The 16,621-nt window shown below is 34.9% G+C and overlaps 1 protein-coding gene across 2 annotated transcripts in view; it reads right to left on the bottom strand.

Moving 5' to 3' along the window:
* Positions 1 to 16,323, bottom strand: part of LOC121983823 (calcium-transporting ATPase 3, endoplasmic reticulum-type-like) — a 44,224-nt gene extending 27,901 nt beyond the window's left edge. For both annotated transcript variants that reach the window (XM_042536461.1, XM_042536460.1), the window contains exons 1-11: positions 16,058 to 16,323; positions 15,920 to 15,970; positions 15,788 to 15,821; positions 14,308 to 14,325; positions 12,508 to 12,644; positions 10,293 to 10,367; positions 9,222 to 9,267; positions 2,899 to 2,958; positions 2,738 to 2,818; positions 708 to 793; positions 70 to 171 (exon numbers count right to left, since the gene is read on the bottom strand). In XM_042536461.1, coding sequence (XP_042392395.1) covers positions 70 to 171; positions 708 to 793; positions 2,738 to 2,818; positions 2,899 to 2,958; positions 9,222 to 9,267; positions 10,293 to 10,367; positions 12,508 to 12,644; positions 14,308 to 14,325; positions 15,788 to 15,821; positions 15,920 to 15,970; positions 16,058 to 16,090 — 723 coding nt within the window. In that variant the 5' untranslated portion in view covers positions 16,091 to 16,323. The remainder of the gene's footprint in view (positions 1 to 69; positions 172 to 707; positions 794 to 2,737; positions 2,819 to 2,898; positions 2,959 to 9,221; positions 9,268 to 10,292; positions 10,368 to 12,507; positions 12,645 to 14,307; positions 14,326 to 15,787; positions 15,822 to 15,919; positions 15,971 to 16,057) is intronic.
* Positions 16,324 to 16,621: the final 298 nt, after the last annotated feature.

The raw sequence follows: 16,621 nt of genomic DNA, 5'->3' as shown, positions 1-16,621 counted from the left end.
TGCCCATCATCCACCCGGAATAAATAGATATATCAGTGCAGGGAAGTAAAAGAACTAAAAGATTCATACATCATTGGTTCTTAACATTGCATCACGTATGCTTCCCATTGCTGTGTTAGACCCAACACCAACTACAATAGCTCTCGCTCTGCCAACAACGACAACAGTACCCTGCACATCAAATACAAGATTTAGACAAATACTAATGTGTAATGTAAGACAAAGTAAGGAAAAGATTTGTATAGTTTAATTGAAGGAAAATGCATACAGCAAGCCCATAGTTCAAAGTACTTGAGAAATCTTTCAGTGACTTTATTTCACTTTATTTCTTTCCTAGTTTCATTCCCTCGCAAGAAGGACACCCTAAGGCTGGGTGGAAAGATATGAGGGGGAGAAGAGAAAGATCACAGAATTGTAATAGAGCATGAAGCTCTCGTGCATATTTTGTGTCATTTTCCCTAGCTTTTCCATCCATCCTCTTATCTTTCCATCCAAGTAAACTTAACTTAAGCAAACCAAGTTTCATGGAAAAGCATATTCTACAGACAATTTTCCTATAAATAAATATGTCAAATTAAGAAAAGTATAACAAAATGTTCAAACATTGCAAGATACTAAAGGGTAAAACAAATATATCTTCGGGGAATATAAAAGCTGTTAAATAGAAGCAAAAACAAAGAGAATGAGGATATAGAAAATAATCATACTGAAAAAAGGATGTTTGTCTTGTCTTGATATACAGCATTAGTTGCTACAGTGGGTTCAAGATCTTTCGCCACTGAGCAGCTCTCACCTATATATTAAAGAAATGAAAAACACTGAAGGTTACAAGTCCAATTCCAGAAATGTGCATGCTTACAAACACCACTTTGTACATTTTGCAAATGGTTTACAATAATACAAATTAAATAGAGAGCGTGCAAAGAAATTTTCAACCACATTTAGAAGCAAGGCAACAATTAAGACAGTGCAAGTACTATAAAAATGATTCCATGGCTTGAAATTGAATATGAACTTCATGTGACACCCTAAAGGAAAGAATAGGACTCACAAAATTAAATACCACTAGATAACAAGACATGAACAGAGTTGACTAGAAATATGAGTAATAAAGATACAAAGAAAAGTGATACGACATAGCCTAAATATACAAATGAATGACAATTCAATTACCAAGCCGTATTAGTTTTAATAACTTTTTAAAGTTGCATAACTTTTAAGTATGTTTGATTAATCGTAGATCTGGTTAAATTATTTGTAAAACATAAAATGAAATTTATATTATTTTATATAGTGGTAACATGACCCGACCTGAATAGTCTTAAGCCAGCAAATAAAAAGAAGATAGTGGACCCACGTTGAATGTCCTACACCTTCCATTATTAAATTCCCTAAAGGTGCGCTAATTTATCCATAGTAACAACAGTCGGTGATTATTCATCATCTATATGCATGGATTTTTGAAGAAGTAATAACAGCCAGCTTCACTTAAACTAATCCATAGTGATTATTATCCATCAACTTTTTCACATAACATCTTCAATTATTGGTCTTCTGTATGTAAATCATCACTTTTCACACCACTATACCATGTATTAGAAAAATGCAATCATCTTGATTAGGTTCTCTGACCACCCAGATCCATAGATTCTGAAAGTTGAAACCCTCCTCCCCTTTTTGCAGAAATTTCTATTTTTCAATTGTTTCCTTAATTGATCCAAATCTACCCAATCTGATCCAACCAGTCTTGTGACTAGCTTTCACTAGCAAGCAGCCTTTCGAATGTCAAGCTCACATCAGTTGTTAGTCTTCATAACAATTTCATTGGTAAAATTAATTATCAGGATATCCCATAATTTCCCAAAATATCTTCCCAATAGCAGCGAAGCTGGTAAAACATTTCAGAGAGCACAGAAAGCAGCACCGTCAATTCACAAAAGAATATAATTTCTAGTTTTAAAAGAATAATCAGTGGAAGAACATGCATATAGACAAATATTCCTATCTGCAAATAGCATGGTTCATACTGTTCGGGTTGGGTTGCATGATCAAAACGTCTCAAGGAGCGAAACTAATTGACTGAGGTGCCTGTGTTGATTATGCCAACGAGTATCGTGTTATCAAAACTAATTCAGTTGACAAGCAACACAATGTCAATCTGTACAATTCTAGCCAGGGACTAAAACAGGTATATAGATGTCTTCTCTTATTTTTCTTCTTCTGCATCTCTTTTTTTCTTCTTCCTCTATTTCATCATGGGTTGGCACTTCAGCATGATATGAAACCATATCTTTGACAACCAAATCCCTGGCTCAAGATTTAAACCATTGCATAAAGGAATCAAAGTGATACACACAAATCTAGAATAAAGGAAAATATAAAGAATTGGATTATAACACCAAACATATACATTAACCAAATCAGTTAGATGTACTTGATCAAACTTAACTAAAGAGGTCCCGTAGACAAGCATGATCATGAACTGAAGGTTACATCTATTCAATATGTAAAGAAGAAAGTTGAGGATCATCATAACCTACAAATTTGTCATTATTAGCAATAACAACAGGCATTTATCCACTATACGTAACAAGATGCGATTAGCACAAACTTGCAAAGAAGATCGTGTAACAGCTTAGCTATATAATCCCAGAGGTCTTAAAATTGTTCTAACCAAAGACAAGGAAAATTATCAAAATAATTAGTCTGCAAATTCGGACAAGAAGAAACTAGGTACCAGTGAGAATTGCCTGATCAACACGTAATTGACTGCTGAGCATCTCCATCATTCTCAGATCAGCAGGGACCTTGCATCCCACTACAAGAGAAAAATAATAATAATTCTAATCATGCAAATTATGAACCAAGCATCATAAAATAGATATTGGATCAGCATACCTCCTACTTCAACAATGTCTCCAGGAACAAGTTCTGTGGCCGGTAATATTGAAAAGCAACCTATAAAAAGAACCAAACATAATTCACCGTATCTTTCATACTTAAATAACCAAGGTGCAAGTGATAAAATAAGGCCAAGTGACAAACAAAGAGAAAGAAATAGTGATTGATTGACCTTAAGTCCCTTCACTTGTGATAGAAAGAAAAAAAGTGGAAGAGAGAGATAAAAAATGAAGAGAGGAAAAAGTAGACAAATTTTGTTCCTTATGTTCAATTTTGTGAAGATTGCAAGGTCATGCAAAGCTTAACTATCCAACATAGGTTAGTAATGTTGGATACACGCCTCAAACATAGTATCAATAGCAAGAAAATCTATACGACTCCTAAAATTAAGTGGTAGAAATTAAAAGAGGGAAAGTAAAATATATTTAAGAAGGTAAGAGTACAAGCATTGGTGAAATATAAAGTGATTTTAATATGACATGAGATAAGATGGTATCAAAGTTAATAATAGTAGCTAAGAATGTACTCGATGAGTCAAAGGGGCATGCACCGTAAGGAATCTTGATAGTGGAATAAGAAAGTACAAGAGAAAGAGAGGGAAAAACGAATAGTTTATAAAGAATTATATATTTGTAAGAACGAGAAAAACTTAAAAAATATATATAATAGCCAAGAAAGTAGCTAAGAGATTAGTGAATGAAGCAAAGAATGAAACTTTTGAACGATTATATCAAAAATTGGATACAAAAGAAGGGGAAAGAGACATTTATAGAATAGCTAAAATGAGAGAAAGGAAAATAAGAGATCTTATTCAAATAAAATATATTAAAGATGAATGTAATAGGGTACTAGTAAACGATAGAGAAATAAAAGAGCGGTGGAAAAGATATTTTTATCAACTTTTTAATGAAGGTGTAAGTGATCAACTTAACTTAGGTAATTTAAGTAGGTCAAATGAACATAGAAATTTAAATTTTTATTGTAGAATTCAAACATCAGAACAAGCTTTAAATGGGATGCACAATGAAAAAGTCGTTGAACCAGATGATATTCCGATAGAGGTATGGAAGTGCTTAGGGAAATAAAATATTGAATGACTTACAAAATTATTTAACATAATATTAAAAACAAAAAAAATGTTTAATAAAGATAAGTACTAATTCCCTTATATAAGAACAAGGGAGACGTACAAAATTATACAAACTATAGAAATATTAAACTAATGAGTCATGTCATGAAACTTTAGAAAAAAGTAATACAAAAAAGATTAAGGAGACCATGGTGACCAAAAATCAATTTGGATTCATGTCTCGAAGGTCGACAATAGAAGTTATAGATCTTCTTAGACAATTAATTGAAAAATATCGAGAGCAAAAACAAAATCTACACGTGGTATTCATTGACTTAAAAAAAGCTTATGATAGAGTCTTATGGAGATTATAGAAAAGAGAGGTGTTGGCATAACATATATTGAACTAATTAAGTTGGCAAAAGGCGACTGCGCTCGCCCAGCGCCCCCGCCAACCCATCCCAGGGTAACACGAAGGAGGTAAATCACGGGTTGCTACTAGCCCTTGGAATAGTGACTAGCGCATGAGGGAGGCATTTACCTCTGCTATGTCGAGATTCAAACTGCATACCTCAAGTTGGCAGCACCTCATGCGCTAGCCGCTAAACTATCCCGAGGGGACCAATATATTGAACTAATTAAGAATATGTACGAAGATGTAACAACTAGAGTAAGACTTCAAGCGGAGTAATCGAAGCATTTTCCAATAAAGATAGAGTTACATCAAGGATAAGCTCTAAGTCCCTATCTTTTTACCCTAATTGTGGACGAACTACTGCACACATTAAAGACACAATACCATGGTGTATGTTGTTTGCAGATAATATTATTTTGGTAGATGAAACACGTGAAGGAGTAAATGCTAAACTAGAATCTTGACGGGAAACATGAGATAATTATTAAGATAGGAGATGACGAGTTGCCCGGAACCGAGAGCTTTAGATATTTAGGATCATTTTTGCAAAATAACGGAGGGATTAAGAGAGATGTCTTACATAGAATACAAGTAGAATAATTGAAATGGAAGAGAGCGTTGGGTGTTTTATGTGATCGTAAAGTACCTCTAAAACTAAAAGAAAAATTCTACAAAACTAGTGTTACACCTGCTATGTTATATGGAGTTGAATGTTGAGTTATGACTCGAGCACGTGAACAAAAGATGAGAGTTACAGAGATGAAGATGTTAAGGTGAATGTGTGGACATACGAGAATGAACAGAATAAGAAATGAGGGCATTAGAGAGAAAGTCGGAGTTACATCTATTAAGAAAAAAATCCAAGAGATACGTTTAAGATGGTACGGGCATGTACTTAGATGACTAATAAATAACACGCATATCAAACGAGGAAGAGAAAGACAAAAAAAAACTTAATTAGCAATAATAAAACAAGATCAAATTTATTTAAGCATAGGTGATGATATAGTGGAAGATAAAGCTCAATAGTGTAAAAGGATTCATATAGCCGACCCTACCTAGTGGAATAAGATTTAGTTATTGACAGATCGAAAACGGGAGGAAAAAGAGAGTTGTTGATTTAGGGAACACACACCTAGGAATATTACCTTATTCTAACTATACATATACAACCTTGTGTCTTGGTATATTTACAAGAAAGTCCCTAAGTATTTAGAAGTATCCAACACTCCACTCGAGCTACTTTATTTTCAACTATAGGACCACCCAAGGACATAGTCAGCAAAGCAGACAAATAAAAGAAGGAAGTGATGATATCTAACAAAATCGTCATCAATACTAGATTAAAAGCAAAGTACATGGCAATCTATCTATTGCAGTATAACTTCATCAGTTTAATAGGAGCATTAGCAATTCAATCATCTTGTTTGAGCCATATAAGCTCACAAATACGTGCCTCTGCACTGGCAATTGACATGATCACTATAATTTGCTTCTTACTCGTCTATGATATTAGATTGCCTTATAGAAGAGCATAATAGCTCAATGCAGATCACCTACATATGAGAGAATTAGGTCAATCATCATTCATGTACCCCTTTTCTGGAGCACCTAAAAATTGATGACAAGTTAGTTTAAATTGCCAACTAATCTTCATTCTCTGAATCAGATAATAACCTGTCTCATCTTAGCATCAATCTGTTAGACTTATGAAGGTGTGAATAGGCTTAGCCCTAATATACCAGCTTTTTCAAATATACCATGCGCATAAGTTAGTTGTAAGATATAAATATCTCCCCATGAATAGGAACTCTGATACCAAAATTTAAAGCGGTAGCATGCTTCTAATTTCCAAACCAAGATAAGTACCAAAGAACAAAAATACAAACTTGATTCAGAAAGTAGGGAATTTATAAAGTAGGAAAATTTATAGCTTTAACTTACAAGCTTCCTTCACTCTTCTCGAGTAAACCTCAGAGTTCGTCTGATGGTCTAGCAAGAGTTACATGGGAGGTTTTTATAGGAAAGAAAGCAAGGATCAGGTGCGCTTTATGAGCCCCATTGCATCCTTATCTTCTTTCTTTACAATCCCCGATAAGATTCAGCCTAGTGCCTTGATTGGACAGATCTCCGGGGCTCAGTCCAATAATTCACACTTTATACAAAGGTAGTGCTTGCCAGCACTAAAGTAGTTCACACTTTATACAAAGGTAGTGCTTGTTAGCACTAAAGTAGTATATGGGTCCACCACGCTCGTATCATATGGTGAAGGCTAGTGTCCTCCTTGCTTTGTCGTTTGTTAGATGTAGGGTGATTTCCAACTGGTCATCTTGTTGTTGGACAGCTGGTAACCGGTCACCATACCAATTTCTTTTAGTGCTTTGTCGCCTGTACTCTGATAACTTGATTGCGTGGATCTCCCTGTACTGTTATAGTGCTTTGATGGCCTACTGGGCTGCTTCTCTTTGTATTTGGCCCAGCTCGGCTTCGGTTGCTTCAAGTATATCTCCTTTGATTCCTTTCTGGGCCTCTGTTCTGATGAACTAGACTTTTGCAAGAAGATATACTCGAAACCGAATCAGAGGAGATATACTCGAAGCAACCGAAGCCGAGCTGGGCCGAATACAAAGAGAAGTAGCCCAGCAGGCCATCAAAGCACTACAACAATACAGGGAGATCCACGCAATCAAGTTATCAGAGTACAGGCGACAAAGCACTAAAAGAAACTGGTATGGTGACTGGTTACCAGCTGTCCAACAACAGGATGACCAGTTGGAAATCGCCCTACATCTAACAAACGACGCAGCAAGAAGGACACCAACCTTCAGCATATGATACAAGCGTGGTGGACCCATATACTACTTTAGTGTTGGCAAGCACTACCTTTGTATAAAGTGTGAATTATTGGACTGAGCACTGGGGAGCCGTCCAATCAAGGCACTAAGCCGAATCTTATCGGGGAGCTGTAAAGAAAGAAGATAAGGATGCAATGAGGCCCATAAAGCGCACCCGATCCTTGCTTTCTTTCCTATAACCCCCCCCCCCCCAATGTAACTTTTGCTAGACCATCAGACGAACTCTGAGGTTTACTCGAGTAGAGTGAAGGAAGCTTGTAAGTTAAAGCTATAAATTTCCCTACTTTCTGAATCAAGTCTGTATTTTTGTTCTTTGGTACTTATCTTGGTTTGGAAATTAGAAGCACGCTACCGCTTTAAATGTTGGTATCAATACCAAGGAACCACTATGTAGCCCAAGTCCTTGGTTTGAAAGACTTAATGGTGTCAATAGACTTAATGTTGTAAGTAAAGATTATATCATCTATATAAACAAACAGAACAATAAGCTTCCTTCATTGAGAGGTAAGAGGAAATATTGAATGATCTAGTAAATAGACAATAGCATAACAAATTTACAAACCATATTAGAGAAGATTGCTTCAGCAATGTATAGACTTTTTCAACCTCGTTTAAATTATCTTATTCTGACTTTATATATACAACCTTATTTATTGGCCTATTTACAAAGGAAGTTCCTGATTATTTACCAGTCCATCCCTAACCAAAAAATATTTTAAAAAAAAAGTTGATGAATCAGCATTATAGGTCAGTATCAGGCCAGTCAGCTACTCCCTCCCTCCCTCCCTCCACACTTGATCCATGAATCCCAATATTATATAATATGGTATGAAGTCATGCCTATTTGGGTTCCAAATTGGCAAAGCAAATGTCATTGCAGTTTTGTTGCATTTAATTTCGAGCAATTTTGGTCCAAAGTATTTTCATTCAGAATCAACCATTGGTATCTAACAAGGCTAGTTTAAAGTTGAAATAAGCAGGATCAATGTGAATTCTTCAACAATCCAATTTGTTGCATATCTAGCACACTATAGGCATGGCACGCTAAAGTTTAATACCATCCTTTGATGTTTCTTCTCTTTCATTCCTCTTCCTAGCGTCTTCATGATCAGCAGACAGAATCAAAGGATGTCATTGGAAGAAAATTTTCCTTTTACTCAGTGAATTCCAATGTTGCATATCTGGCACACTATAGTTTAATATCTAGTGTCTTCATGACCAGGAGACAAAATCAAAGTATGTCAGAGAAATTTCCTTTTACTCCTCTTTTTAATGTCTCCATGATCAGCAGGCAGAATCAAAGGATGTCATGGAAAAAAGTATCTTTCTTTTTCAAACGGTATAAGGTTTGTCTCAGATGATACAACTGAACCTTGTTGACACAGCCACACAATAACATTTTCATGTGGACACAATATTAGTATCGGTCGGTGACCAGAGCTATATATTTAAGCATGCCTGCTATAACCCCAACTGGCACTTGAAACCATGATTCCACCCTTTTGACTAAACACCAACTCCCAAGATATCCACAGCTTTCTCTCCAATTCTCCACTTTTTAGTGCTCATAATTGTGTGCAAGATGTTGATTCATCTCCCTCCATCCTCTCATTTTAATATCTCCCACATGGAAAGGTTTTTCATCTTACACTAATGTTTCTACAAAGTCATTAATATCATTAATTCTTGTATTCTAGTTGTCTAAAGAAACCATTATGCATCAACTACAATCCTAGAAAAAAATATAAGCATATAGATTATAGAATAATAAATTGTCATTGGTAATTTAGACTAAGATAACTTTTTATAAGACTGCAGTACAATCAGTTATATACAAACTAATATGTAGCAGATATGAGAATATTGAAATGAATGCAAAAGGCCAAACCTAGCCGCCTAGGTGAGATGAGATGTTACCATCAATGTGCAACACCAATGAGTAATAATCGGTAGGAAATAGTTTAGAAGATATGGAGTTTACCATTTCGAAGGACAGTTGCAACATCAGCTTGATATGCACGCAACTCCTGCAAGATACACAGGAATAAGGTGAAAAGATCACAGATACTAGTTCAAGAAGATTCAAGTCGTAGAAAATATATAAAATTTAATCTTATTTGAGATAAGGTGGTTATTAAAGAAACGCAAGTTACAAGCTTAAAGTAGGTAGAATTTACTGCCATGAAATAAAAAAGAAATTTATACGTGCTCATAAAAGCTAAGCACGATGCTTTTTCCTTCTTCAAGTGAACTAACTCATTTACATTAAGGTTTGAAAAAAAAAACAATCAACAATGAGACCTTCCAAAGATTCTCCTTTTGAGCATGGTATTTGTGTGTGAATTAATAACTGAAAGACAAGGCTGCGAAGCCAATTTGAGAAAAGAGGAAAATAAAGTCCTAGCTTATGTTCCTCTTCAAATTCCAATAAATTTCAGGTTTTCTGTCAAAAAAGAAAAGGACTCAGCCATGAACAAATTTGGAGGAAAACGGCCTCAAGCTCAAACTAAGAAGCTTACTGACACTGGATAGTGCAAAATGAGAAATCAAAGTGAAACCTAGTAAATAGAGACTCTCAAACTTAATAAAGTCCTTCCATAGTAAATCTGTAATAGTATGCTACTTGTGTTTCCCCACCTTCCACCTTGGGAGGCTACTTGGGAGAATGAGGAGAAGAAGCAAGTTTGATTTTCTCATATTTTTTCTTCCAACTTAAGAAAGCTTGGTTGATCAAATAATAATTTGAACATATTCAAATAAGTAATTTTGGGCTTGGTACAACAAACAGGTTATAAAAATTGAGAGTGAACATTGCTATTGCAGTATCTTTTAGCATCCAAATGCAAAAACAGCTAGTCCACAAAATTCATCGAGAGTGGAATAGATATTCCTATGAACCAAACATGCAGTGAGGTTCAACTAATCAAACTATAAGCTTTTGCAAAAGGCATATGTGGAGTAAATACCATCTACTATCACAATAAGCATAAGCCAAAAAAACAGATTATAACTATGGAACAATAATAAAGTCAAATGAAAATGTATAAATTACCTCAAGAGCCTTTTCAGCGTTTGTTTCAGTTATCACACCTACTGCTGCATTTGCAGCCAAGATCATAAGTATGACCTGTGATCAACTAAAGACACATTAAACGACAGAGGATTACTGGGAAAAAAAAAACGTAAGTACTCGATGCACCTAAATATAGCTATTTCAACAGCAGAAATAGAGTAAATAATGCCACCAATGAAATTAAAGTAACTGGAAATGCAAATGACAAGCAAAAAACAAGTTGTTGAGTCTGTAGGGTAACAGATGACCTTTATAGGGGCCCCATTCCATTTATGAACTCCGAATTCCAAATTGACAGGAAATCCAATGATGATACGATTGACAATGAAAATTATAGTGATCCTCCAAAGATTTCAAAAAAAAGGAGTTTATGTTATAGGAGTTTAATAAACGTCAGCAAGCCTATGGTGCAAATTTAAAATCAGAGCTGAATATTATATATGAACTTCCATATAAAAGAAATCCACAATAAAGAGCTAGATCAGACCAGAGAAGCAGAAGAAGTGCAGAATAATTTAAATTTTAGCAATAAATAACTAAATATAATATAGTAGCATATTAAACTACAGTTCTGATCCACGTCCACGCTCTTCAATTCATTCTGGAAAATATCCAAAAAAATCAGAATTTATCAGCTTGGGTAGGAAGAATATTGATTCTAATTGACTAATTTGACTAGCCCTTAGTTTTTCTGTCATTGTTATCAATTGAATAGTTAAGTCAAAAATGGGGATTTGATATAGTTGACTAAGATTGATTCAGCCAGATTCAAACTAAATTCAATCAATCAAAATCAGTGATTTTACACAATATCAATATTGATTGTATTGGAATAGATCATAGATGATATTAACATTAGAAGTGTGTTGCTAACTCTTGGAACTATATTCTATGCACCAAGGTTTAAAAATTCGACCTGTGCTGAGGTTTCGGTCTTAGACCGGAACGATACGGTTTCGGTATCATATCATGCTGTGCCGATAAAATTTCGATATTTTTTTTTTATATATAGTAATTATCAGATAAATATGTTTATTGTGTATAATTTAAAAATAAGTTCTATATTGATTTTATATCAGTTGTTTAAACATGGTTAGAAAAAATAATTAAATATAATTTTCTTTAAAAATGTATTAATTACTCAAATTAAAGTTGATACATCATAATTATATAAATTAATTGTTTATTTATTTAATTAAGTATTAGGTTAAATCTTATATATTTTAAATAGTAAAAAAAATTAAAATATCAATTAAACAGTAAAAAAATAAAAAAATAATAAATTATCAGAATATAAATATGATTTATTATTTTTTTTTAGAATTTTTAAATAAATTTAAAACAGCAAAAAAAGAATTTTTTATAATATCAATTAATAATTTTTAAAAATTTTAAATATAGTTTTATATATTTTATAAGAATAATTTAATTAAGATTTATAAAAGTCTATTCAAAATATCACAGTCTAGTTAAGAATTATTTAATTAATTAAATCTTTTTACTTTTGTGCAATAATGATCCTATCCCAATCCCGTCACGCGAGTCCCGCGAGGTGCACTCGGGCGACACTTCCACCGACGGCGAAGGCGTCGCGCGACGCTTCCGGCGCCGGCAGAGGAGTCGCGGGACGCTTCCGGCACGGTAGAGGAGTCGCGGGACGCTTCCGCCACCAACGAAGACATCGCGCGACGCTTCTGGCGGCATCCAACGGCGGAGGCGTCACGCGACGCTTCTAATGGCACAGAGGCGTCGATTGCCGACGGATGACGAAGGCAAAATTTGTCCGCCTGCTGTACAGGTTTCGCTTCCTCACTGGAACAGTAAATTCCAGTGGTTTCGAGCGGCACGACACTTCAAACCCTGCTATGCACTACACTGAGCACATAACTGCACCTTGTCTTCAGTTACACTCTCCAAATGCAGATGAAGGATGGTAGAAAGGTGTTCTACTTCTGCATGGTCCAGCCACATAAATATTTTCTTGATTTGGTGAAACCATCAAACATGCACCTTCTTTTCAAGCCAATACTTCCACTCAAGTCTTTTAATGATTTGCTAGGACTATTATGCATGCCAACCTTAAGAGTATCTCATATAATGTTTAATCAAGAAATGGCTCCATCTGAGCCAACATACAGTTGAATCAGTAACATGAGTCATATAAAAGAAAGAATGGTATCGAAAGAATTCTTACAGAAGGTTCTAGAAAAGCTGTAAACCCTGTCTCTCCATTGATTAAAGCTAAAAGGAACGAAACAATGGCTGCTGCAATTAATATTTTAACAAGTAAATCATCAAACTGCTTCAGGACTCTTCTCCAGAAAGGAGTACCTGCACATGGGAGTGAATGAATTAGTTGCCTAGTCACTAGGTTGATCTAAGTGTAATTCAGGTTGCAGGGAGGTCAATTATGTAGCTTGCCCACATAATAATATTACAGGAGATAAGAAAAAATGCCAAATGCCCAAAGAATATCAAATGTAAAGTCAATTTGCCATACACAAAAACAAGCCACAAATACCAACTATTTGGGGTTGGCTACTTGGATCATTCTTCACCATTAAGGATACATATAGTAAGTACAAAGCTAGTCAGATCTTACTATTAGTTAAATTAGATACAATTTTCATAGGCCTCCCAAAACTCTCATCTTCAACTCTAACTGTTGCATCTTTTCTCATTGAGTATATTATTCATAATTCTTAAACATATATCATCTATGACTTATATTCACTCAATTTGTCATTTATTACAAATAAGTTTAATTACACCTAATTAATCATTAGTAATATTTTCCATTATTTCGGATAAAAAAATATCCAATTTAGCATAATCACCTCTATTATGCTAACTTTTTATGTGATGTTAAAAAATAATCACCCAATACTGGCATACATAAAATATGGCTGCTAGTGCACTATATTCTTACAAATTTCGTTTTAGTTTAAGAGAAATAACACCATTACACAAGATTCCAAAAGCTCCACTACACTTTAACCTTTCTTGTCTTATTACTCATTTCTATCCTGTCAAGGATACATGGAATAAATGCAAAAAGTTTGAAGAACATAAAAATAGGGTAATTTTCAAAATGCCCCCCAATGTTAACAGCTTTCCAGAATTTCCTCTAAAAAGAATTGATGAACCAGGTAACACCGCTCAATTACCAGTTCCCTTCCAACCATTTCCATGAAGGAAAGAAAAGAAAATTTGAAAATTAAATTTATATATATATATACATAAATGAAAAAAAAAATAAAAAGATATATTAAATTTCTTTGGATCAGAATTAAGCGCCAATGCATGTGAACAATGTGTTTCTATGTAGATGGAGCAGAAGCAAATTTGGGCAAACTGGGAACAACTTTACCTGTCTTTTCCTTCATTTCCACCAAGGGAAATGGAGAGAAAGGCAGCTGGAAAAAATATTCTCACCACCTTGTTTCGCCCTACATTTCCTTCCCTTGTAGGAAATACAACCTTAACGTTTCAATGTTGAAGTAAACCCTTGGCACATAAAACCTTAACATTTCAAACGTTAAGGTTTTTCAAAGAAAAAAAATGGACAATGAAAACAAAAGTAACAAAACAAACATGTTTGTCATTTTCTTCTTTTTTTTTAACTTCTCTATAAAAAAAATATTTTTTGGACGAACAAGATTGTCATCCTTAGAAAGAAAAAAAAAACATATATATTTCTTATTTTCATTTTATTTGATTTCCTGAAATTACAATCAAACAAATTGTAAGAGTTGAATCTAGACAGGGAAAATTAGAGAAATACCAAAACTCTCCCATAAAGATTTAAATATAATGGTAATATAAGAATAACATTTTGGTGTCACATTATATACTTGAGAATTGAGATAACCAAACGAAAAAAATGTTTCTGCATTTATCACCATATTGAATGATTAAATCAAACCAATGATCGATGACTGATAACAAAAATATATATATTATCCCAAGCAAAAGAGAGAAAATTTTAACTTACTTTCTTCTTCAGGTAGCTCTGCAAATGATAGCCATAGCCAAACATGGAACAAAAATAAGTCAGTGATGAGCCAGAAAATGCATACAGTGTAGAAGAAATTGCTACTGCCAAATAACATGTTACCACAAAGAGTATCTGTTTTTTATCGAACTGCTATTTCATTTGAAAGAAGGAATTGGATCAATACCTTGTTATTAATTCAGTACTAATGTTTATGAAGAAAATTATTCATAGTTTGAAATACGCCTAAAAAGATTATCAAAGAAGATATCCAAACAAATATTAAAGAGTGAGCTAAAAAAACACCCACGCACATGTGCCCCCTCGAGAATATTAGAGGAACAACATCTTCATCGCAAAAAAACAAAAAAAAAACAAATACAAGATTCTCCAGGACACCTTAGGCTATAGGCACAGAATGGAAGCATGCCTGCTCAGAGTGAGAAGTGATTTTTTTATTTTTGTTAATATTGGTATTCTTAAATTTAGTTCAATATTTAATCATGTTAATTTATTACAAAAATGTAGAGCAGGAAAATCAAAAACCGATGGTTGACAATTTAAATTTTTAGTTGATTGACAAAAATCATCCATCTCACTAATTACGCATTGATGGTGGCACAAGTAGGCTAGACGAGGTAATTCAATGTCATCACTCAGGAGTTGATCTGGCAGCAAGTTAATTTTTTTTTAAAAAAAAAAAAAACATAATCATGCATCTCATTTCCATGCATTCATCAGTTCCCCCTCTAGTTGTACATGGGTTGTGTAGAGTGCATATTATGTCACACTGCTTGCACAACTCAAACTGATTGTGAAAATTTCTGTTCATTGTGGACTGCCAAAAAAAAATGGTCTACCTCTCACTGGATTACAGTATTTATAACTTGGTCAAGGGTAGTGGCAGCAGAAAATGGTCAGTCTCTCACTAGTTGTACATCAGTCAAGTAAGATCTAAATTGGTCGGTCATCTTATTTGTTGTGTTCGATAGAGTACGAAGTACAGAAAACAAGTTGGTACTAGTATTAGTCATGTTGTGATGCATCATCAAGTCAAATGAAGTTGGTTATCTAATTAGTTGCAAGTTGAAATAGTAGAAGTAGGTCATGCGAAGTTAATCATTTCACTGATGGGGTAAGGACTTAGCAGATTTATTTACAGTCAGCAAGTAAGTTATCAATTGAGTAGTCCTATGTTAGGAATGTGATCGGTCATTGCAGGTAGACAAATTTGGATGTCTGCATTGATACACTTACAGTAGTCAGGAAACTATATCATCATGATATGATATTGTAGCTTTGCAATAAGGCTCGCTAGCCACCACTTAATTATGACGAACTTTTGATAGTACAAACTGCGCTAAAGACCAGAACAAAAAATTTTGACAATACAAACTACAATGTTGTTTATTATATAATCCCAAGACCGGAACAAAAACTTTAGAGTAGCTCAGCATAGACCAGAAACACGAAAGCGTACCGTTTCTTCCGTATATATTTGCATTCTGAGAAACCTGAAAATGAGAAGTGAAACGGCAATGAAATACTAAATTTAATCCTGCCGGCTCCAGATTTGCTGGACGAGAAGATCGAGAAAGGGAGGCAGCCACACCTGGAAATCTGAAAGACCCTTGCTCGGATCTACACCAAATGCTTCGAGCACCTGAGGCAAGAAGCATAAGCGACGAGCACTAGAATCCAAGAGGGAGGCGGCTCGGCATTGGCGCGAGAGAGGAGTGGGTAGACTTACCTCGGGGACAGATTTGGCGTAGGCGTCGTTCATCGATGATCAGGCAGCAGCGGATCAGGATGAACAAGAACGGGAGGAGGAGGAGGAGGGAAGCGAAGCGAGATCTGGACTACGGAGCAAGGGGCAGAGCCGGACACGGAGCCGGCTGTTAGGGTTATATACAGGCAACGGGAGTTAACAGACCAGTCGTGGCGGTGGCGTAGGCTTGACAAAGGAATTGGCTTGGCTTGCGGAACAAGACCGCACGCGGAATGCGAGCGCGAGGTGGCCGACGTGGCTAGAAGGATCCAGAAAACCAGAGCTGCTGCGGTGGGGAGTGCCTGATTTTGATCCCGATAAATCAACGGTTACCAAATTTTGAAGAATACGAACATTTTGGTATCCCCGCGAAAGCAATTAATTAAGTAGAAGGTCAACTTTGCAAATCAGCACTCACAAGTCACGACTGTGTTACAATAATAAATATGGATGTTCTGAAAATAAAATAAAAATTTTTAAAATAAATCTAAAGTTTCTTTCTCTTTCTATATTTATATGGGCTTTATTTTTTTTCTATCTTCTTTT

This window comes from Zingiber officinale, chromosome 5B (assembly GCF_018446385.1).
Source record: "Zingiber officinale cultivar Zhangliang chromosome 5B, Zo_v1.1, whole genome shotgun sequence".
Taxonomy (NCBI): Eukaryota; Viridiplantae; Streptophyta; class Magnoliopsida; order Zingiberales; family Zingiberaceae; genus Zingiber; species Zingiber officinale.
The sequence above is the reverse complement of the archived record's forward strand: the minus strand, read 5'-3'. Positions and strand labels throughout refer to the sequence as shown.